The 23,803-nt window shown below is 47.2% G+C and overlaps 1 protein-coding gene across 5 annotated transcripts in view; it reads right to left on the bottom strand.

Annotated features, from left to right (window-relative positions):
* Positions 1-22,931, bottom strand: part of CWH43 (cell wall biogenesis 43 C-terminal homolog) — a 67,705-nt gene extending 44,774 nt beyond the window's left edge. The window contains exons 1-6 of one of the 5 annotated variants that reach the window (XR_001792268.3): positions 15,513-15,716; positions 13,437-13,628; positions 8,539-8,659; positions 8,037-8,191; positions 5,198-5,399; positions 3,166-3,254 (exon numbers count right to left, since the gene is read on the bottom strand). Coding sequence is in view for 4 of the 5 variants with exons in the window: in XM_002709432.5 (XP_002709478.2) it covers positions 3,166-3,254; positions 5,198-5,399; positions 8,037-8,191; positions 8,539-8,659; positions 13,437-13,628; positions 15,513-15,555 (802 nt within the window). In the remaining variant the exon portion in view is untranslated. Of the gene's footprint in view, positions 1-3,165; positions 3,255-5,197; positions 5,400-8,036; positions 8,192-8,538; positions 8,660-13,436; positions 13,629-13,729; positions 13,963-15,512; positions 15,717-22,911 lie in introns of those variants that run through there. The other 4 variants (XM_051831574.2, XM_002709432.5, XM_008248787.4 and 1 more) reach the window with 4 other exon arrangements.
* Positions 22,932-23,803: the final 872 nt, after the last annotated feature.

Genomic DNA, 23,803 nt, shown 5'->3' with positions numbered 1-23,803 from the left:
ATACATTGAGGATTATCTGCTGCTTTTTATGTAACATTATATCAAGAATACCTTCTCATGTTATTCTTTTTTTCTAAAACATTGTTAGTACATATAATACTTCGCGGGATAAATACACTAAAATACAGGAGATTTCCAATGCCAAGCCTTTATAACGACAGTGATTGACATCTTTCTTTGTCACTAAATCAATTACCACATCTTCAACTATTTCCTTAAAACAGATTTCTGGCAATATAACAACTGTGTCAAGGGTTATGAGCATTGTGGAGTCATTACTCAGGGTCAATTGTTCCTAGAAGGTTATACCAATCTTTCCTTCCTGCAGAAAACTCACCAAGAGTCTCAACACCATTTAAATCCTGCCAAAATTCATTTTCTAAATATCTTTACCAAATTAGGGCTGGAAAATAGTATGACATGTTAAATTGCACTTATTTTATTAGTAGTACAATTGAGTTTTACAATGACTATTTTCAAAAGAGTATCCTACTTTTTCATTCAAATATAGAGAGAATATTAGGAAGTACAGGCATTGTGGTGCAGCCGACTAAGCTGCTGTATCAGAGTGCCTGGGAGGGGTACTGGTTCCTCAGCTTCTGATCCAGCTTCCTGCCAATGCACATCCTGGAGGCACAAGATTATGGCTCAGGTACTTCAGTCACTGCCATCCACACAGGAGATTGGGATGGAGTTCCAGGCTCCTGGCTTAGGGCTGGCCCAGCAGGGGCTTTTGCAGGTATTTGGGGATTGAATCAGCAGATGGAAGATCTCTCTCTCTCTCTCTATCTATCTCTCTCTCTGGTATGTGTGTATGTGTCTCTGTAGCTCTGCCTTTCAAATAAATACAAATAAATAAACTTAAGCAAATGATTTGGCTGTTTTCATTTTATTGCACACAATTATCAGCAGGAAAGAAAAATCTCTTTGAATTTTCCATCTAACTCCTTTTATTTTTACTTTAGTTTCTATTTTTAAATAGGTCCTAATTTTTTTAAAGATTTGTTTATTTATTTGGGAGGCAGAGTCACAGACAGAGAGCGGGGAAAAGAGAGAAAAGTCTTGCATCCGCTGGTTCACTCCCCAAATGGCCACAACAAGCTGAGCTGGGCTGAGCCAAAGCCATTAGCCAAAGCTCCCAGTGCCATGGCAACTTCTTTCTGGTCTCCCACATGGGTGCAGGGGCCCAAGGACTTGAGCCATCTTCCAATGCTTTCCCAGGCCATAGCAGAGAGCTGGATCAATAGAGGAGCAGCCAGGACGTGAACCGGCGCCCATATGAGACACAGATGCTGCAGGTGGAGGCTTAATCTATATATTTATATATTTTTAAATCCACTAAAATTGTATTTTTAAGTAGGCTATAAATTCAAAACCTAACCGTCAAAAAAAAATAAAAAAGGAACCTGCTGGGGCCGGCGCGTTTATGAAATTCTTCTGTTATTGCCATAACAAATCTCATGCTGAGTCTCCAGTTTGAGATGTCAGCCTCAGCCTGCAACGGGGAAATATGGTTCCTTTTGCTACACTCTGCTTTACCTCGTGGTTTTCAGAGATGAATCGGTGAGAAGTGGGCACCGTCTCCAGATAATTCAGTGGGAGCTCCAACTTATTTCAGGCGAACAGGCCATTAGAAAGGGAGCTGCAGCTCATGAATGATGGCCCTGCTGCACTCGACCGTGAACACGTTATCAGAAGCCTGAAATCTGCTTGCCCTGAGAGTCTTTAAGACGGCTACTTAATATTTCAGAGACGCAGCAAAACTAGATCGGTCTGACTCAGGATCTGACCTTACTTAGCTGGGAAAAAAGGACCGCAGTTCCCCAGCTCTTCTGTTCACTAACAGCCTATGTCTCTGTGATCCTCGGTTTTCCCACGTTTAGAAGGAAGCAGCTAATTATCTGCCCAAAAAGCACTTCGCTTACATCCTATGAAAAAAGAGTCTTCAAAAAGCCTATGCAAAGTATATATTATGAAAAAAAAACTATGCATGGACTTCAAAAAATTTTGCACCACAACGAACCTATCTGTTAATCCCATTTTCCTCACAAACTTCTCGAGGTACCCCACAAACGCGGGGCAACTTTTCGGTGCGTTTCCATTTCCCTTGCTCCAAACTGCACACAGGTTACGCCGCTTGCAAACTTGGTGTTCACAACGGCTCTGGCTCTGTTCCTGAGGAATCCCATGAGGCAGCTCTCTGAGGAGAAGAAAGGGGACTCCCACACGCACACCAACAGCCACAGACCCCAGAACAAGTGCCTGCTGGAAAACACACAAGCCAGCGAAGACAGCTCAACATGACCGCAACCACTTGCTCAGGTGGCCCCAGGAGGACGAGGACCTGGGAAGAAATAGTTCAGGTAGACTCCAGAGTTTGGTAGAAGGATGGAGAACTAAACTGTTACATACAAAAGAGGAAGAGAAATTGAGGAATTTCATTAAAATTTTTTAAACTTATTTTCACTGTATTTCAAGGGCAGGGAGACAGAGGAAGAGGGATATTCCATCTACTGATTCACTCCCCAAATGGCCACAGTGGCTGCAGCTGGGCAGGTCAGGAGCCAGGAGCTTCTCCCTGGTCTCCCACATGGGGTGCAGGGGCCCAAGGACTTGGGCCATCTTCTGCTGCTTTCCTAGACACATTAGCAAGGAGCTGGATCGGAAGTGGAGCAGCCGGGACTCAAACTGGCACCCATATGGGATGCCAATTCTGCAGGCAGCAGCTCTACACACTGTGCCACAACACCACCCCTCCCCTGCAACCAGTGGCCTCTTGATCCAACTTTGCCCAGCACCAGCCCCACTGAGGAGATTCATTTTGGAATCCCAGAGGAGCACATTTGTGAAACACAGAGAAGCAAGGAATCTGGAGGGGGATATGGGGTTTAACAACCAGGAGCATGAAGGTAGTACTGTGGGAGTACAATCTGGGGAGTGGACAGACACAGAAGGACAGGGAGAATAAAGTGTGGGGGAAGCTGCAGCCTGGAGCAGGTGGTCACCCAGGGCCTTGGTGACAGGGGACTATAGCTGCTGCAGCTGGTTTAACAGCCCACCTGGCAACAGCACATTTGTGTGGCTGCACCTACAGTTGCACATGCTTGCAAGTAAGTTGGGTAACAAAAGTCAGTGATGGCATACCTGCACATAAATTCTACCTACCTGTAGCCCACCAGATTAAACCAGCAGCATGAAACCATGGATAAGCTGAAAGCATCAATCCACTTGCAAAGCACACCAGAACTGCACCTCTGTAGAAAAGCAACATGTTATGAGACATCTGATGTTATTAAAATTTCATTGACCCAGATATAAAACAGAAATACACCTCCTACCTCTAGGTATACCCAAGAGATAATGTAAGTGTGAAACAACCAATGAGATAATGAGAGCCCACTGAACCAACATCGCACAGCTTCCAAACACTGAAGTCACAAAAACTCTACTTGAGATAAATGACATCTGTAGTGTTTCATAGTCAATGTCAACACAGTAATTGTTCAGTAATTCTCAGTCTATTAAATTACAGTCCATATTAGCCATATGGCATTTTCAATGACTCTGCCAAAGATAAAATGAGAAAGTCATTAGGAAGAGTTCGCTTTAATTTGTTCTTTTGTTTCTCTGCACCTCAATACTGCTCTTTTCTAATCTCTGTTTTCCTGTGTCAGCGTGATAAATAAATTGATAGCTGTGGGGCTGCCACCTCCACTTGCAACACTGGAATCCCATACAGGTGCCAGTTCATGTTCTGGATGCTCCACTTCCAATCTAGCTCTCTGCTATGGCCTGGGAAAGCAAAGACAGCCCAAGTCCTTGCGCCTCTGCACCCATGTGGGAGACTGGGAAGAAGCTCCTGGTTCCTGGTTTCATATTGGCACAGCTCCGGCCATTGTGGCCATTTGGGGAGTGAACCAGAGGATGGAAGGCCTTTCTCTCTGTCTCCCCTTATTAGCAGGAAGCTGGAATGGGAAGTAGAGTCAGGACTCAAACCCAGACACTCTGATATGGTATGCAGGCATCCCAAGCCTGTAAGGAAGACAGAGAGAAACTCTCGGGCTAGCATGGATCTAGTGTCTGTAACTCTGCCTCTCCAGTAAATAAATAGATCTTTTATATAAAAAAAAAATGACAGGTGTATGTTTTTTAAAAAACAAGCACCACAAAATGTTTCTTTCTGCTATCGTGGCAAACTCTTTTAAGAGGAGGAAAAAAGAAATTAAAGTTTAGGCAGAAATCCAGAGGCATGTGCAACCACATTGTGACATTCAATCACTAGCTGTAACATGAAGTACACTTAAAAAATAGAGCACTTACTTCATAAAAGGCACTGGTTTAAGATTTTGATCTGTATCAGTTTTTATATTAATGTATTTATTTTCCTTTTATTTGAAAGGCAGAGAGACAGACAGACAGAAAGCAATTTATCACTCGGTGGTTCAGTCTTCCAATGACTGTAGCAGCTGGGGCTGGGCCAGGCTGAAGCCAAGAGCCAGGAACTCAACCCACATCTCCCACATGGGTGGCAGGGATCCAAGTACTAGAACTACCACCTGCTGCCTGTAAGGGTGAGTGAGCATTATTAGCAGGAAGCTGGAATGGGAAGCAGAGCCGGGACTCAAACCCAGACACTGTGACATGGCATGCAGGCATCCTGAGCAGCATCTTAACCGCTGTCCCAAATGCCTACCCCTGCCCTGTATTATTACCCACTTAATCCTCTCAAGCCTGTAAGGAAAATGCTGCTGTTGTCCCCATCTTGCAGAGGAGAATACTGGAAGACAAAGCATTTTCTTGTCAAGGCACAGTGGTCTTGTGTACCAAATGTCCATAACTGTAGCAGAGGGCCTGGAGGACATGGGCGGGCAGGCAGGCTGGACATTCCCTGCCCCCAGGAAACTTCCTTTACGTGGGATTGCTCAGAGTGCCGAGGCAGGAGCTCTGTGAACCTCTCCCTCAGCTGTGCACAGCCCGCATCCTCCACCATCTGCCTTCCAGGACCCTTCAGCACAGGGGCAAGCACCCTTCTGCTCCTCGTGTCCAGAGTACACAGGACTCGCCTGCAACATTTCTGCTATCTAAGGAGAATGACATGGGAACTCTGGCAAGCATGGATCTAGTGTCTGGCGAAGGATGTGTTTCTTCCTCCAACCATAACTGCTGATTTCTTGATTTCTTCCAAACCCAAACTCACCCAAATGGGTTAGGATCTGGTCCTGTATGGGGATGACCACTCACTGCCCATCTGGAAACAAGAGAGACTTCTCCAAAAATCCAGTGGGTGAGGAACAAAAGGCTACCGAAGGCAGCCCCTGCCAATGGCCAGTGAGACCCGGGGGCCCCTCCCTTGGCTGCCTCGCTGGTCTTCCTTCCTTCGGGTTTACTGCAGTCACCATCTAGAATTTTTTAAAACAATAGACAAAGTTCAGTTGCATGGACATTTTCCCTCTGATTTTAACAGACTTCTAGGAAGGAGGAAATGGTCCCTGGCTTCAAGAAGCTGACTTTAGAAGGGGATATGAACATGGGACTACGATCCAATGCAGAATGTGCTGCCAGCCGTTCAGTGGGAGAGATGACTTCAGGCAGGCTGGGTGAGGAATGGCTTAGGGAGAGCAAGCAGTTTGGAATTTGACAACTGAAAATGCAGAGTTATTTGTTTCGTGTGAAGTTGATGGTATGAGCAAAAACACATCCTGAAAAACTGAGTGACACGTTCAGGGAGATGCAGTCCACCTGGAGTGGAACACTTCTTGTATAGCAGGCTCCAGAGAACAAGATTCCCCAGCCCCCCTCACCCCCTGTACCAGAGTAATAGTGGTGCCTTCCTTGGCTGAGCAGTTACTGTGCACCAAGCCCTCTTTCGAGCCCTTTGTATTTATTCATTCAATCTTCACAACTTTATGAGGTAGGACCCATCAGCAATCCCATTGTGCAGATTAGAAGACAGGCCCGGGGGATCAGACAACTCGTCCAAGGCCACACTGCTAATAAAGAGACACTGGGATTGAAGCCGACCCAGGCTGGCTCCTTAACTGTGCTAAACATCACGGTACAGTTTGACCAGGGGGTCCCAAGCCACCGCATCCATGACCTCACACACAAATGTATAACAACTGGAGCAAATGCCAGAGGGGAATGTCCTCTGGCAGAACAGAGAGGACCTGCTGGGCAGCTGCTTGTGACACTGTGAAGTCCTCTGAGGACACAAGGAAGCCTGGGGGTCAGTCTGTGCAGCTGGGAGCTGGACGTTCCAAGGAGGGAAAAGCTGTTCTCACAACGAGGGGACCAGAGGAAGGAGAGGCAGAGCTGAGAGCTGGGAGGATGGGGGTGGGGGAGGAGAGGATGGTGAAGACAGAAGGGAGGCCAGGGCCTGGGGTTAGGCAGAGGACCTTCAGAAAAGAGGTATCTAACCTGACCTGCCTGAGTTAAACACAGCATAGTAGTGACTCCATTCATAGTAGGTGACTCCATCCCAGGCAGCCAGCAAGTCTTCTAATAAGACTATTAAAAAAAAAAAAAAAAAAAGGCCATGTACAGATACCCCGGGGTAGGCAGGGAAGTGTCAGGACTGTCAGAACTGGACATGAGTGCCCAGACAGAAGCAGAGGCATGGAGTGACGGCCGGCAACCATATCACGTAAACTTAAAACAGAGAAGAGACAAAAAGAAAATTCGAGCCAGGAACTGTAAGCAATCCTGAGGCCTTGATCCTTATCCGTCTGGCTCTGAGAAACGTGCTGCCGAGTTCCCAGCTCCGGGTGATTGTTTTTAATGAAATACAAAACTTACATCAGGGCAGCAGGCTGAGCTCTAGATGTTCCGACTCATTTCAAGGCCACATGGCCAGTTACTTGCAGCGTCTCCCTGTCCTCACTGCCTCTGTTCATGCCAAAATTGCCGCCGGAGCAGTATTCAACCAGCACTTTGTTCAAGGTGAGCAAACACCCCCGAAACTTCCACTCATCCCTTCTGAGATTTCCGCTCGTGTTTACAAGGGCACCGCGGCCCACTGAGAGCGCCACAGAAAGCCAGGAGCGAGGCAACGAGAAGGCAGTAGCAGCTCTGCCTCCTTTTCCAAGGAGTCTCAACTGAGCCTATGGCGGAAACATCGAGCTTCGGTACGTGTCTGTCTTGGAGAACATCAGCGTGCGAGAGTCAGGGGGGATGAATATGCGAGATGTCCCCTTTCTTTCTTTCTTTTTTTTTTTTTTTTTTTTTTTTTTTTTTTTTTTTTTTTTATGTGACAGGTAGAGTTAGTCTAGTGAGAGAGAGAGAGACCGAGAGAAAGGACTTCCTTCCACTGGTTTACTCCCCAAATGGCTGCCACGGCTGGCGCTGCACCAATCTGAAGCCAGGAGCCAGGTGCTTCCTCCTGGTCTCCCGTGCAGGTGCAGGGCCCAAGCACTTGGGCCTTCCATCCTCCACTGCCTTCCTGGGCCACAGCAGAGAGCTGGACTGGAAGAGGTGCAACCGGAACTAGAATCCAGTGCCCATATGGGATGCCAGAGCTGTAGGCGGAGGATTAACCTAGTGAGCCACAGCACCCCCCCCCCCCCACTTTCTTTTCAAGCTTCAAATTTGGAGCATCAGACTCCGGGGTGGGGGTGGGAGTGGGGGGACACACATGCAGTTCCCACAGCTGGAGATCAGAGTAACTTGTGGAGAGCTGGAGAGGTCCTGGGGTCAGTGGGGAATCCCGCTCTGGAGAGCCTGGTCCAAGGAAGGCGAGAGCTGAGCAGGAGCTGCACGCGTGAGGCCTGCCTGATCCGAGGGTCCCACTGACACGTGACGCAAGCCAGAGATGGTTCTCTCCTCACTCTCTGTCTCTACTGACACACGAAGAGTGCCTCCTCCTTAGAAAACAGCACCCTGGCTGCACCAGTTGCTATTTCAGAGAGGAGGCAAGCTGAAACAGAGATGTACACAGACCAATTCTTTCCCTAGCGTTTCTTTTCAAGACCTGCTCCTTCTGTGTGGGAAAAGTCAACTCCGTGAAAGGAAATCCCTGCGTTAACTGCGCATCCTCTTACCTGCGCCGATGCGCTCAAGCGTGGCTATGGTACTTAATGTCAGAATCACTCTGTTGGATGTGTGGTAGCTCCAGACTGGGTTCAGCGAAGCGTACCATATGCGAAGCACCAGGAGAAGAATCTGTCCTAAAATGAATCCCCAGAGCCTGTGGTATCTGTAAGCACAAACATATTTTTTAAAGACTTTTTCCTGTGAATTCAATATACTGTGTCCACTGAGAGTTTTAAAGGTTCAGGGGATGAGGATCAGAACTAGTCTGATGGTAACTGTCAATCATCTATTTGACTTAGCCTTCACCCAGCCCATCAGGCAACTTGTTGTATTTCATTCATGCTAAAAACATGTTTGAGACTGATGGCAAGTATTCACGTCTTGGTTTTATAGAAAGGAAGGAAGGGGAGTTCTACAAGGCCATCTACAGCCTGAATCTGCAGGCCCCGAGGTCCCCTTGGTACGGGATCATGCTTCTGTGTCTACAGGTGCATATAGTAGGAACCGTACCTTTGCAAAGCACTCCCTGACCACCAAGTCACGGCCTGCACCACCAGCGAGGAAGACACGCCAAGTGCGAGGACCACCAGCCGAAGGTTAGCGTTTGGAGCCTGGAAGGACGCTATGCTGCCTATAAACAGATGAAGGAGAGCTGAGCATTTCTGGCAAGTACACTCTGGTACTCGATTTATGTTTGGCAAATCTTTACACCCAAAGAGTTTAAAAGGCACCATCTTATTCAACCAACCCAATGGCTTTTGGTTTAATCATAAAAGCTATGCAACCACCACCACTCTCTTATTTCAGAGTACTTTAGTCACTCCCCAAATAAACCCCATACCCTTTAGTAGTCACTGCCCACTCCCTCTTCTCCCAGCTCCCAGCCTCTGCCAGTCACTAATCTACTGTGTGTCCCTGTGGATTTGTCCTAATCCACAATTAATATAAATTAATTAAATAAATTAATATAAATAGAATAATACAATGCATGGTATTTTGTGACTGCTTCTTTCCCTTAAGATAATGGTTCCAAGGTTCACCCATGGTTTAGCAGGCATCAGTACTTCATTCCTTTTCGTGGCTAAATAATATTCCTCTGCATGGACAGACTGCATTTTATTTATTCACTCATTGAATGGATTCTCATTTTTCGGTTTTTATGAATAATGATATTATGAACATTTGTGTACAAGCTTCCGTGTGGATCTGGGTTTTTGTTTTTTTGGAGGGGTATTTACCTAGGAGTGGAGTAGTTAGTTCCTATAATAACTCTGTTTAACATTCTGAGGAATTGCCAAATTATTTGCTAAAACAGCTGTATATCATTTCTTATTACATTTCTTATGTTTCTATCAGCAACAGGTGAAGGTTTCAATGTCTCCACATCCTTGCTAATACTTGTTGTCTGTCTTTTTGATTATAGCTATCCTAGTGAATCAAAATCTTGAAGATAAAAAATAACGTAAATTAATAGGAGTGTGAACTAGGTTCATATTCATTATAGTAATTACCCTAACATATCTGGGGTGCCAAAGGTAAGGTAGTACGTAACACTATCCCACCTCGTGGGTGTGTAAGAGTGCCTTAGACTCACAAAGCTGCTTCAGGCCCCTAAGACACATTAGAAGGGCGTTTAAGGCAAACCATGGCTTATGACAGCCGCTGCGTAGCATTAACAAAGCACAATGGTTCCTCGGAAGGGTACATGGCAGCAAATGGCTTCCTGAGTCACTTTCCTTCCTACTCTGCTTTCTCAAACATAACTCTACTTCCACTCGTGGTGGGTGGGTTGCCACGGATGAGGATGGAGCAAGAGGAACAGCAGGAAACATCACAGTCAGCTATCATACCCACCCCAAACCTGTCTTACATCACAGCCCTAACAGCTCCCAGAAGTTACTGGGCCAGAGCTAGACTTCAACTATGAAAAGCTGCCCAGTAACTGCCCTGCTGGGGGCTGGGGACCTGCACAGATAGCACTGAGCAGACGGTGATACGGTGCCACTGACGCGGCCACTCCTGGGGGCACGAATCTGACAAGCCCCAGGCCACGGTGATTCATTTAAGGAAATTCTAGGCAGCGACCACTGAAGTCAAAGGCTTTCTTCCTATGATTTCTTGAGCTGAAAATTTCCATGATCATTTGACATATCTTTCACCTCCATGGACGCCATCTCTGTAAAAGACACAATTTTCAGGAGTCTTCTCCACTCTTCTTTCTAAGCCCAGGCTGCTTTGAAAACAAGAGCTTTATACCTTCATGGGGGGACTCATGGCACTAGCTGTGTTCTGCCTTCTTCTGGGACTCACAGAAAACAGCCAGAAATTTCCCAGTGATTTCCTGGCACTTCTGAGAAAGTCAAATGACTATCTCCAGACAGAAGAACTGCACAGCATGGCTTATGAACAAAAGCCATTGGAAAACAGAGAAACCAGCTGAATCGGAGCAGGACAAGAAGTTCCGAGTTTTCAATGACAGCTTCACCAGGCTGGGGCCTGGCCTTTTTGCTTTTTAAATCTATTTTCCATAACCTCATCTTCTTCCTTTGTCACTACCAGTATTCTTCCAGGGGTTCTTAGTGTGTATTGATAATAAAAATCTCGCTTATTTGTGATAGTAAGTATACACTAAAATTTTCCTTGTTACTTTTTGCCAACGTGATATATTCAAATTCAGAATTCCAAAGGTATAAAGGGTATCCAGTGCAAAGTTTTCCCTCAATACCTGTCTTTAGAGACTATATTCTCCATCCAAGTAGCAGCTAAAATGTAATCTGGGAGCCAGTGCTGTGGTGCAATGGGTTAAGCCACCGTCTGCAATGCCAGCATCCCCTATGAGCCTGATTCAAGTCCCAGCTGCCCCATTTCTGATCCAGCTCCCTGCTAAAGTGCCTGGGAATGTAGTGGAAGATGGTCCCTGCCACCCATGGAGAAGACCTGGATGAAGTTCCTGGCTCCCGACTTCCACACTGGCTGTTGCGACCATCTGGGGGAATTAGTGGAAAGATCTCTCTCTCTCTCTTCCTCTGTCTCTGCTTCTCTTTCTGTAACTCTTTCAAATAAATAAATTAATTTCTTTCAAAAATGCTATTCCTTGAATCCCTTAGAGATATTTAATTCATGTTTAATGAAATACTAAGTACATTTCCATTTGAACTTTTCTCAACAAATGTTAGCATCCTGCATGCACTACTCAATAATTTATTCCTTTTTTCACTTAATATATTGAAGAGCATTGCATCTTTTTAAAATTTTTATTTATTTATTTTTATTTTTTAACAGTCAGAGTGAGACAGTGAGAGAGAGAGACAGAGAGAGTTATAGACAGTGTGAGAGAGACAAAGAGAAAGGTCTTCCTTCCGTTGGTTCACCCCCCTAATGGCCGCTACGGCCAGCGCTGTGCCGATCTGAAGCCAGAAGCTGGTGCCGCAGACAGAGGATTAGCCATGTGAGCTACGGCGCCGGCCCGACCATTGCATCTTATTATATAAATAATATTCTCCTTCTTTGTTACAAGCTGCATAGTATTCTATAGTACTCCGCTTCACTGCCATATTGTATTTAACCTATCCCTGAAAGATGACATTTGGGTTACTATAAACATTCCTCTAATGCTTAAATAATCTTGGATGTTTGGGCCGGCACTGCGGCTCAATAGGCTAATCCTCCACCTGCGGCGCTGGCACCCCGGGTTCTAGTCCCCGTCAGGGCACCGGATTCTGTCCCGGTTGCCCCTCTTCCAGGCCAGCTCTCTGCTGTGGCCCGGGAGTGCAGTGGAGGATGGCCCAAGTGCTTGGGCCCTGCACCCGCATGGGAGACCAGGAGAAGCACCTGGCTCCTGCCTTCGGATCAGTGCAATGCACTGGCCATTGGAGGGTGAACCAACGGCAAAAGGAAGACCTTTCTCTCTGTCTCTCTCTCTCTCATTGTCCACTTTGCCTGTCAAAAATAAATAAATAATATTGGATGTTTAGTATTTTGCACATGTATATCTATATGATTAGAAATGGAAATGTGAGGTTTAAGGTTGCGTACATTTTTTAAATTTTCATAAAGACTGGAAAATTACCCTCTACACAGCTTGTACCAATTCACAATCCTGCCAGCAATGTGTGAGTACCTGTTCTCCCACACTGAACACACTGAAGTCAGACTTTGTTCTTTACAGGCTGTCTGCGAAACTGCACAAGTGTGTGTAAGTTATATTGCATACATTTTACTACATTACTAAGAACCGGTTACATTGTCTTTCCAATGAACTAGTCATGTCTTTTGCCTTTTCCATGGAGTTGCTGGTCTTTTTCTATAACTGGTTTGTAGACAAGCTTTAACCAAAGAACTGTAAATATTTGTCTTAGCTTGTTTGCTCATTGTGGTAACTGACATGCATAATTTTTATGTTCCTGCAGTGTTATGTAATGAATTTTTCATGGTGTCTCAGGACTGTGTGATATTTGGGAAGAACACAATATATCCAAGAGCTAAGGGGGGGGGGGGGTGGCAGAGTGGGTTAAGCCGCTGCTTGGGAAGCCTGCACTCCATCTGAACTCCATACTGGAGTACCTGAGCTTCTGATCCTGATTCCTGCCAACGCATCCTGGAAGGAAGTAGTTGACGGCCCTAATACTTGGGTTCCCGCCACACACATGGCAGACCTGGATGGTGTTCCATGTTCCTGGTTGGCCCAGCCCCAGCGATTGCAGGTATCTTGGGAGTGAACCAGCAGTTGGAAGCTCACTCACTTGTGCAATTGCTCCCTCTCTTTCTTCCCTCTCCCTCTGTCACTCTGCCTTTTAAATAAATAAATCTTTAAAAGGGGGGGGGAGGGGTGGTATTGTGGCATAGCAGGTAAGGCCACCTCCTGCAACACTGACATCCCATTTGGGAGTTGGTTCGTGTCTGGCTGCACCACTTCTGATCCAGCTCCTGGCTGATGGCCTGGGAAAAGCAGCACAGGATGAGTCAAATGCTTGGACCCCTGCCACCCGTGTGGGGAAACCCAGAGGAAGCCCCTGGCTTCAGTCTGGCCCAGTGCTAACCATTGGGGGCCATCTGGGGAGTATACCAGTAGATGGAAAATCAATCTCAATCTCTCTCCCTTTCTCTCTCCCTCTCTCTCTCCCTCCTCCCCCACCCCATAACTCTTTCAAACAAACAAAAGAATTAACTGTTCTCCAAGGTATCTTTCCTTCCTCATTTCAGTGATTTTTTAGGCAGAAACTGTAGAATGCAGAATATATTGATTCAACCTAGCTTTCTACATTTATTAAAACTTCTCTAAGGTAGTCAAGGAAAATGAAATCTTTGAGTTTTTGATTCAATCATTTAGCATTCAAGGGATAATCTATACCATTTTACTTAATTTTTAACTTTAAAAAAATGTAAAAGAAACATTTTTGAAACCTTACCCACAGTAATTATCCGCAGCAGAGTTAGCATCCACTTCTTGTTAACCAGTTTCCAGAAAGGAGCAATTGTCAGGAATATTGGAGAAAGAGCAGCTATGCTGAAACCTTCCAGCCCCGTGAGCTCTAGCGTTTGCAGGGGAAAGTAATAGATCATCGGTCCCAGGTCATGGTAGAGAGACCAAGAAACATAGCCTATTAAAAATATAATAAAAGAGAAACGATGTTCCTTTGGTTGTTTCTGACAATAACCCTGCTGCATCCCCTGGGTTCCAGGAGCAGAATTCCTCCCCTACCCCACAGGTTGAGCTTGGCAATGGTCTCCGCCTGTTCCTTTAATCAAGTCCCTCAGTAAGGCCTTTTTCCATTGGACCACATGAGCCAAATCTGGTTTCCTGTTGGGACTCTATAAGGAAATAGTCCCTTGACTCAGTTGAGCCATGTATAATGAAAAACATGACAGTTCCCAGCAGCAGGACTGCCTCCTCCCACCCTGGGCAGCATCCTAAAGCACTTGACTTGGGCAGCAATCAGTTTCCCCTGATGTAGACCAATTTAAACCCAACCCTTGGGAGGCAGAGCCAGATCTCAAGTCAGCTGCGCCTCCACCAACGACTAGACCGGGCAGTCTTGTGCAATCAAAATCATCCCAGACGGGCACCGCCCAGGCGCGGGGCTCACCTCTCTCACGCCTCACACAACCCCATGGCCTATGAAGGTAGCCCTCGCTTACAAATAAACAACCAAACAAGCTAAGCCAGAACAAAAAGCAACCAGCCTTGGGAGACACAGAAAGTTAAGTCATTAGATCACACATGCAGCAAATGGTAGGGGACTGAACTTAAACCCAAGTCATTTGGCCCCAAACGGGGAGCCCTCTAACCACCTGCCTGGCAACTTTCCCCCAAGTTACTTCTCAACATTTTTTTTTTTTTTTGACAAGCAGAGTGGACAGTGAGAGAGAGACAGAGAGAAAGGTGAGAAAGGTCTTCTTTTTTGCCGTTTGTTCACCCTTCAATGGCCGCCACGGCCGGCGCGCTGCGGCCAGCGCACCGCGCTGATCAGATGGCAGGAGCCAGGTACTTCTCCTGGTCTCTCATGGGGTGCAGGGCCCAAGTACTTGGGCCATCCTCCACTGCACTCCCGGGCCACAGCAGAGAGCTGGCCTGGAAGAGGGGCAACCGGGACAGAATCTGGCACCCCGACCAGGACTAGAACCCGGTGTGCCGGCGCCGCAAGGCGGAGGATTAGCCTAGTGAGCCGTGGCGCCGGCTGTCAACATCCTTTCTTAATCAACAAACCAGGACTTGTGACCGCCTCACAGAGCTGGTAGACAGATTGAGATCAAGTACACAGAGTGTCTAGCACCCGAAAAGCTTATAGAGAGCTAATGGTTTTACATCTCCCAACTGGTAAGATTCAGGCTGAGCTAGAAAAATTCCATCGGAGGCCCCCTGAGAACTACCAGCTCCCAGAATCTCTTGGTCTAGAAAAATGGCTCAGACGCCACGTTTTGGGTCCAGCCAGCAACTTACAAAGGCCTGTTGGCTCAAAAGTGGGCCATGGGATTCTGGCAATTCTGGTTTTGATCATAGCAGCTCCGAAAGAATCGCCCCCAGGAACTACCCCGGGTACTGCAAAACTGGTGCCTACACGAGGCTTCACACTGCGCTTCGAGACAAATGCCCAAGTGTGCAGCTGCAACCAGGGCCACTTGAGCCTGGGGAAAATGAGTGCCCGTTCAGGCCAAACCGCTCTGAGTTAAACTTCAAGGTCATGGGTGGGGTTATCGGGGCCGGTACCAGCCGCGTGGACAGGCGAGGATCTCGCCATCCCGGGGCGACGCCTTCTGCAGGTGCCACGCACGCAGCGCTCGGCTTCGGAAACCTCCATTGCCGTCTTCTCTTGGATGCCCTTCAGTAGCTAAAGTTCCCGGAGACGATAAGCATCTCCAATCTGGGCCCGGACGCTCTCTTCTTCCTCCGGGAGCTCAGCCAACCGGGCCGAGCGCCGTGGCTCCGCACCGGGCTAGGGGAGCCGGAGCCCTCGAGCGCACCGCGCGGGGCGGCTTCCGCTTACCCAGGAGGGTCTCCAGGACGATTTCTTTCCACAGCGAGGGCATCTTCGCTGCGTAGAGCGGTGCTTTCTAGGAAAGCTACGCCGGCCGGACCCCGCCGCAGAGTTCCCCGGGACCAGCGCCGGCGCCCCACGACCCCGCGCTGAGCCCGCCGTCCGCGCCCTCCCGCACTCCAGCCCACGTGTGGAGCCGAGGCAGAGTGGGGCGGCTCCTGCGCTGCTCTTCCCACCACGCCCAGCCCAGCGCCACCTGTGCGCGCTGCGCCGCCGCGGGCGCTTCTCGTCCCCGCGCTGCCTGGGCGCCGCTGCTTCTGCCGGGGCCCTGAGCGCTCGAGGGCTTCCGCAGCCTCTGCCAAGGGACTGCGCGCTGCTGGGGACGCGCGTCCCGGCGCCGGGTCTGGGCGTCTCGGACCCGGCCATCCGCCCAGCGTGGAGCGCAGCCGGCGCGGGGGACGAGGGAACAGATGCAGCCCCGGGTGGAGGATGCCCTGGTTGAAACGAGGCCCGCAGCGGGCTTCGCGGGAAGACAGGAGGCGCGGGCTCAGACCCGGGGAGAGGACTGCGGGACCGCCTCAGGCGCTCTGGGGGGCCTCACCGGGCGCGCCCGAGGCCTGCGGGCTCCAGCGAGGGCCAACGGGGCCTGCGCTACTCCTTCTCAGCTTCAGGTGGCCAAACATTTTAGAGGTCGCAGGCTTTTCTGTGACTTTTAGAAAAGTAGCAATGTTTGCTCAAGGTGGGACGGCGCGGAGGTGGTGGGGTGGTGGAGAGGAACGCGAGTGCCCTGGGCTGAACGCGGGAGGCGGTCTAATTTATGCAACGACTGAACGAGGCTGGTTCTCGCTCCAACGCTAGCACACGCCAGGGTATCTTGAACTTTTTTAGAAGTTCCACAAAGCGATTTATTTAATTCACTCTCACGTTTTCAGATGAACTTATCACTGATGGAGAGTTTGCTCTGAAATCGAACAATGACAGAGAATCACTTGAAAGCAACTGTTGCTGTAAGTATAGCAGTTTGGAGCAGAAAGTTCGCAGTCACAAAGAGAGGCAAAGAACAGGGCAACAGAGTGAGAGTTCGGAAATAAACCCTTTCATCCAGGGTCAAAGGATTTCCACAAGTTTCCCAAGACAATTAAATGGCAGAAAGAATAGTCTTTTCAAAAAATGATTCCAGGGTAACAAATTATCCACATGCAAAAGAATGATCTTGGAGTGAGAAAGAAAACAAAAAGAGAGGACCTCGTGTTATCTTTTCCTGCCCTCCTAGCTCTGACTTCTTAGCATCCTACAAACATTGGAGAATCTCTTAGAAAACATTCTAGGGGCAGGTGCTGTGGCAGCAGGTTAAGCCCCGCCTCCCCACCCCCCTGAAGTGCTGGTATCCCATATGGACGGCAGTTCAAGATCCGGCTGCTCCACTTCTGATCCAACTCCTGGCTAATGCACCTGGGGAAGCAGCAAAGAATGGCCCAAGTGCTTGGACTCCTGCATCCACTTGGGAGACCGTGACATGGCTCCTGGCTTCAGCCTGGTTCAGTCTTGGTTGTTGTTGGTCATTTGGGAAGTGAACTAGTGGATGAAAGACCTCTCTCTTTCTCCCCCTCCCTCTCTCTCCCTCTCCTTTTCAAATAAATAAAAATAAACCTTTAAAAAAAGAAAATAAAAACATTCTCGCTATTAGGTACTATTTTTCCTCAAGAGTGCAATTCTACCTATGTGTCAAGGGTCTTGGATCACACTGGGCAGCGGCCACGCTGCTTCTCTGTTAAGATGGGAAATGTGTGGCAGGCTGAAACCAGCACCCAGGCAGACATCATGCCACAGCTCTCTTCCCCACTGCTGCCAGAGTTGGCCCCAAAATCTGCTCAGAGCTAATGACTAAACAAAATGCATATCTGCACAATGGACTGTTATTCAGCCATTAACAGGAATGGAGGACTGGCACCTGCTACCATATGGATGAATCTGGAAAACATTACATCCTGGTCAGGCATCTGCCCTAGCAGATAGGTCACTGGGTGGGACACCCACATCCCACATAAGAATGCTGAGTGTGTGTCGAGGCTCCACTCCCAATTCTAGTTTCCTATTTATGTAGACTCTGGAAGGCAGTGGTGATGGCTGGCTCCCAGCCACCCATGTGAGACACCTGGAATGAATTTGTGGTTCCTTGCAGGCAACTGGAGAGCGACCCAGTGGGTTGGGCTCTCTCTCACTCTCTCTCTCCGTCCCTTCTTTCTCTGTCTCTCAAGTTTCAAATTAATTAATTAAAAAGAAAGAAAACATTATTCTCAGTGAAAGAAGCCAAGTACAAAAGGCCAAAGGCCATGTCTTGGATGGTCCCATCTATGAGAAATGTCTGGAATAGGAAAACCCCTGGTGCCAGAGAGAACAGTGGTGGTTGCCAGGCCTGGCGGGGGAGCAGAGATAGAAAGTCACTGCTTAGAGGAAGGGGCTCCTTTTTTGGATGATGAAATCTTAAAACTAGATTGTGCTGATAGATCCCCAACTCTGTGAATATACTAAAGCCACTCAGATATACACTTTAAAAAAAATATTTTATTTATTTATTTGAGAGACAGAGTAACAGACAGTAAGCGGGAGAGACAGAGAGAAAGGTCTTTCATCTGCTGTTTCACTCCCCAAATGGCCACAATGGCTGGAGCTGAGCCGATCTGAAGCCAGGAGCCAGGAACTTCTTCTGGGTCTCCCATGTGGGCACAGGGGCCCAAGGACTTGGGCCATCTTCTGCTGCTTTCCCAGGCCACAGTAGAGAGCTGGATCAGAAGAGGAGCAGCCAGTACTTGAACCAGAATCCATATGGGATGCCAGTGCTGCAGGTAGAGGATTAACCTACTGTGCCACAGCGCCAGCCCCTAGATATATACTTTAAAAGAGGGAATTTCATGGTGTGTGAATTGTAACTCAATTTTACAAAGAAGAAAACATGCATCTGATAAGGGATTGGAATCCAGAATATATAAAAATTGATTACAACTCAACAACAGAAAGACCCACTTTAAAGATGGACAAAGGATTTGAAAGACTATTCTCTAAAGATGATATACACGTAGCCATTAAGTAGAGGAAAGGACATTCAAGGTAATTTCATCAAGGAAATGCAAATCAAAACCACAGTAATGTACCACTTTACACTACAGTGGCTATAATCGAAAAACTAAGATAACGGCAAGTGTTGGCAAGAATACAGAGACACTGGAGCCCTCATATACTGCTGGTGGGAATATAAAGCCACACAGCCACTTTGGCAATCAGTCTGGCAGTTCCTCATGTAATGAAACATACAGTTGCCATATGACTCAATAATTCCACTCCTGGGTGTATAGCCAAGAGAAATACTGAATGTGTGCACAAATGTTCATAGTAACATTCCTCAGAGTAGCCAAAAAGTGGAAATAAATGCACAACAAATGAATAACAGATAAGCAAATTGTGATGCAGCCACACAATAGAATATCACTCAGCGATAGGAAGGGCGCAGGTACTTACATACTCAGTGACAAGACTGGATCTCGAAAACCTATTGCCAACTGAAAGAAGTCAGTCACAAAACCACATATGATATGATTCCATTTATATGAAATGTTCAAAATAGGCACAGTGATAGTGACCCAGAGAACACTGATGATTTCACTGGGTTGTGGGGACAGCTGGAAAGAAAATGAGGCTGCTGGGGCTGTGGTGTAGCAGGTAAAGCCACCACCTGCAGTGCCGGCATCCATATGGGCGCCAGTTGGAGTCCCGGCTGCTCTACTTCCAAACCAGCTCTCTGCTATGGCCTGGAAAAGGAGTAGAAGATGGCCCAAGTCTTTGGGCCCTGCTCCCACTTGGGAGACCTGAAAGAAGCTCCTGGCTCCTGGCTTCGGATCAGTGCAGCTCTGGCCATTGTGGCCATCTGGGGAGTGAACCAGTGGATGGAAGACCCCCCCCCTCCCGCCTCTCCTCTCTCCTCTCTCTGTGTAACTCTGACTTTCAAATAAATAAATAAATCTTAAAAAAAAAAAAAAAAGAAAGAAAGAGAATGAGGACTAATGAGTGCAAAGTCCCTCTTAGAGGAAAATGAAACTTCCTAAAATTGTATGAAGACATGCATTGCACAACTCTCAATATACTAAAAGCATTGCTGTATGTGTATTAAACAGGTGAACTACATGCTGTGTGAATGACATCTCAACAAGATTTTTAGAACTACAATTCTTTCTAGCTATATGTTTTTAAAATGTTCCAGTTCGAGTTACAGGCATTTAGGACCAGACATCCTTCAACATGTAAAGGGCTTCAGTGACTAAAAACTGCAGACACTGCTTTTTCCTTCTTTCTTGCCCACAACAGTTTCATTACAATACACTCATAAAAAGCATCTGATTCAGTGCTGTGTGCCCAGCAGGTGCTCGCACAATTTGTTCCCTTTCAAAGCTAAGTGCTAGGGAAGATCTGACTTCTACTGAGGGTGCAGTGTCTTTTCTCCTCTACTCAGAGCTCAGTTCTGGGTCTTAGCATCTTTTCTCTTGAACAGTTTGATCGCAGCTTACTGCGAGAGAGTCTGGAAATGCAGTCCAGCTGTGAGCCCAGAAAGAGAAAGCAGCGATGTTTTGATAAGCAGCTCTCAGGATCTGCTCCAGAAAACTACTAGGGCTGTTCAGGGGGGTTCCACAGCTGACGGACTGAGGCATTCAACATAGCACCTATGGTATGCACAGTGCTCAGGAAATGGTGACTTGTGTTATCATCTGTATACCTCCTGCCCCTAATGGATGGCCTTGTGCTAAGCATATAGTGGCTCTTCAGAATATGGTTGGCAATTCTACCAGTGACATCCCCATCCTGTGATCGTTCTCACTGCCTTCTGCAGTCTTTCTATAACTCCTGGCTTTTTTCCCCAACTACAGAGCCAAGAATAGCACTAAGTGTGCAGGGGGTGGATTTTCATCAAAGCCCCCCCTCCACTTCTACAATGGGGTATTAGCATTTCTACTGTGTTGACCCTCATTTTTCTGACTTGCTAGTTTGTTACCCCATGATACATTATGGGAAATTTTGTCATGATTCTTGGTGCTTTCCTATATAGCTTGTAAGAATAGTTTAAACTGGTCGGCGCCGCAGCTCACTAGGCTAATCCTCTGCCTGTGGCACCGGCACCCCAGGTTCTAGTCCCGATTGGGGCGCTGGATTCTGTCCTGGTTGCTCCTCTTCCAGTCCAGCTCTCTGCTGTGGCCCGGGAAGGCAGTGGAGGATGGCCCAGGTGCCTGGGCTCTGCACCCGCATGGGAGACCAGGAGGAAGCACCTGGCTCCTGGCTTTGGATCGGCGCAGCATGCCAGCCGTAGCTGCCATTTCAGGGGCGAACCAACGGAGAAAGGAAGACCTTTCTCTCTGTCTCTCTCTCTCACTGTCTAACTCTGCCTGTAAAAAATTTTTTTTTAAAAGAAATAGTTTAACTATTCTATGTTTCTATAGGAGGTTAATTCTGAAGTTGCTTTGGATTTTATTCACAAGTATCTTACCAGATGAATGCCCATATGAACTTTTAATTACCTTGCTCTTCATTGAGCTTCATTCCTATTTAACTATAGATATTATATAATATTTCCTCACAACATATAGGATATGAGTTATTATATAGCTGATTATACAACGGCTCATTCAGTTCGACTTGCCTGTGAATGCACTCATTGTATGTAAAAGTTTTACTGCTGTTACTTCGATTTTCAAGTTTACAATCTGCTGGTTTTAAGTCAGTCTCTTTTGCTGGAATCTCTTCTTTGACCCCAAGTTGCCATTTGCATTCTTATTTTACACAGAAATGAATGAAGTCCTTTAAGGCAATGCCCAGTGCCTCTTTCTTTCTCCCTTATTTCTTGGAGCATGAACACAACAAGTTCAGCTGGAACATACTGGACAATTTTTTTTTTTTTTTTTATCAGAAGACAAAATCTCTTCTAGGAGACAACTCATTCTGGAATAATAAAGACATTCTGGTCCCCTAGTGAAAACTAAAAATGCATTTTTAAAGAGGTGAAGTCAAGAGAAACGCTACTTCAGGTTCCCAATTACACTCATTAATTCTTTTAAAAAAGGCACCTGTGCCACTTTAGGAAAAAGCGAAGTTCTTATTTCACCATGGCAAGGCTGGTATCATATGTCCACTGCGGGCCAGCCACAGCCTCACTCCATCATCGTGAATCTGGGAATCGGGCTGCGGGAGCGGCTCCTCCCGTGGGGTTCCTGCCAGGATCGCATCATTCGCCCCCACACTCAGCAAGCACAGGGGCCAAGCTGACCTCAGCAGGGCGGTGGCAATACAAAAGAGGCAGCAGGTATTTTGAAAAATACAGTCTATTACAGCCCTCTTATAAGAATGGATAGTCATTTCTGTTGTTTTAATTTGTGTTTATAATTGATTAATATTTAATTATTATCTTTGAATATTTGGGATTTTCCCCTTAGAATGAGGATTCTTCAAATAATTCATGGAGGATGTATATTATGAAAAAATTATGCATATATTTCAAAACTTTTCCCCCAAAATAAATTTATTGGTTAAATTTTCCATGATTTTTCTGAAGTTCCTTTTTACACTGAGAATATTTTCGCATGTCAGTAAGTGATCTTTTGCAATGTGAATTTTTTTTTTTTTTTTGACAGGCAGAGTGGACAGTGAGAGAGAGAGACAGAGAGAGAAAGGTCTTCCTTTTGCCGTTGGTTCACCCTCCAATGGCCGCCGCTGCAGCCGGCGCACCGTGCTGATCCGATGGCAGGAGCCAGGATCCAGGTGCTTTTCCTGGTCTCCCATGGGGTGCAGGGCCCAAGCACCTGGGCCATCCTCCACTGCACTCCCTGGCCATAGCAGAGAGCTGGCCTGGAAGAGGGGCAACCGGGACAGAATCCGGCACCCCGACCGGGACTAGAACCCGGTGTGCCGGCGCCGCAAGGTGGAGGATTAGCCTATTGAGCTACGGCGCTGGCCGCAATGTGAATTTTAATGGCTATAATATGATTCTGTAGCATGGCTACATATAATTTACTTAACCATTCTCTTTGAAACCTATTTAGGCTGTTTTGCTTATAAGAATAATCAAATACATAAAAGTAATATTTAGAAAGCATGAAGACTTTTTGTTTCTTCCCCTTTTTTTTGACATATGGTTCATTCAAGAAAGAGCTTCCATGTCTCCAAGAAAACGAAAGCAGCAGTGAACGTCTCTAAGGAGCTGAAGGGCCTTGGCTCTGTTCGGCCAAAGTCATCAAGACGTGGGTTCTGCTTGATCAGCGGAGTTTAACCAGTGACTGCGAAGCAATGGAGGCGCTCTTGGTGCGCCTTCCTCCACTGCGGGCAGGGAGGCTTCTGTGGAAGTCAGCTACCTACCAAATACCATGCTTACCTTGCACTGTCCATCAAGGAGAGCTGTTTCTGGAAAGGCACTGCCAGCTCAGGGCCGCGTTCCTCAGCTCCCCTGGCATCTCCACGGCATCCTGTGTGCCTGGAAAATGACCAACGGAATGTGACCATAGTGATACTGGCGTGTGTCCCTTCCAGGGAAAGGAGTGCTTTTCTCCCCCCACCCCCACACCTGCCAATTCCCTCTTCTGCTTGTAAAAAGATGGCCCTAGGGAAAGACTGAGCACCAAGAGAAAGGGAGCACCAGTCCTTGAACCCCAGCCAGCAGGAGAGCAAGCCCAGAGGCTGAGAACCGACCTTGGACTGTCATGTGTGACTGTGGAGCCACTGAAATGATGAGATGCATTCATTACAAATTAGCATGGCCTCCCCAAAACACCCACAGCCAGCTTTCCCCCAGAGGTTAAGAGAACAAAAATCAAAGAGAATGCCACTGAGCAGTCATCCTATCCTCCTCGAGGCACAGAAAGGGAGAAAGAGAAATACTCACCTTGAAAAATATGAGTTTGGAGTTTGAACTAATTCCTCTAGGAGTTGGAAGCTGCCCCAGATGGGTTTTTCTTCAGTGAACACTGTCCTGAGACATTGTAGGCAGGGATCCAGTCTCCCTAATGCCCAGGGGCCTCTGGTGTAACTGAGATTACATGTGAAATCACTATGCTGTTTTGAACTGGAAAAATTGGAAAAATGTTGCAACTATTACGAGTTGAGCCTTGGAGGAGGGAGCAAGGGACCTAGCAGTTAAGACACTGGTTACAATGTCCATATCCCAGGTGGGATGCCTGGGTTCCATACCTCCACTGGCTCCTGACTCCAGCTTCCTGCTAGGTGCAGCAATGATGGCGCGAGTAGTTGGGACCCTGCCACCCACATGG

This window comes from Oryctolagus cuniculus, chromosome 2 (genome assembly GCF_964237555.1).
Source record: "Oryctolagus cuniculus chromosome 2, mOryCun1.1, whole genome shotgun sequence".
Classification (NCBI taxonomy): Eukaryota; Metazoa; Chordata; class Mammalia; order Lagomorpha; family Leporidae; genus Oryctolagus; species Oryctolagus cuniculus.
This window is presented reverse-complemented; position numbering and strand designations above follow the sequence as displayed.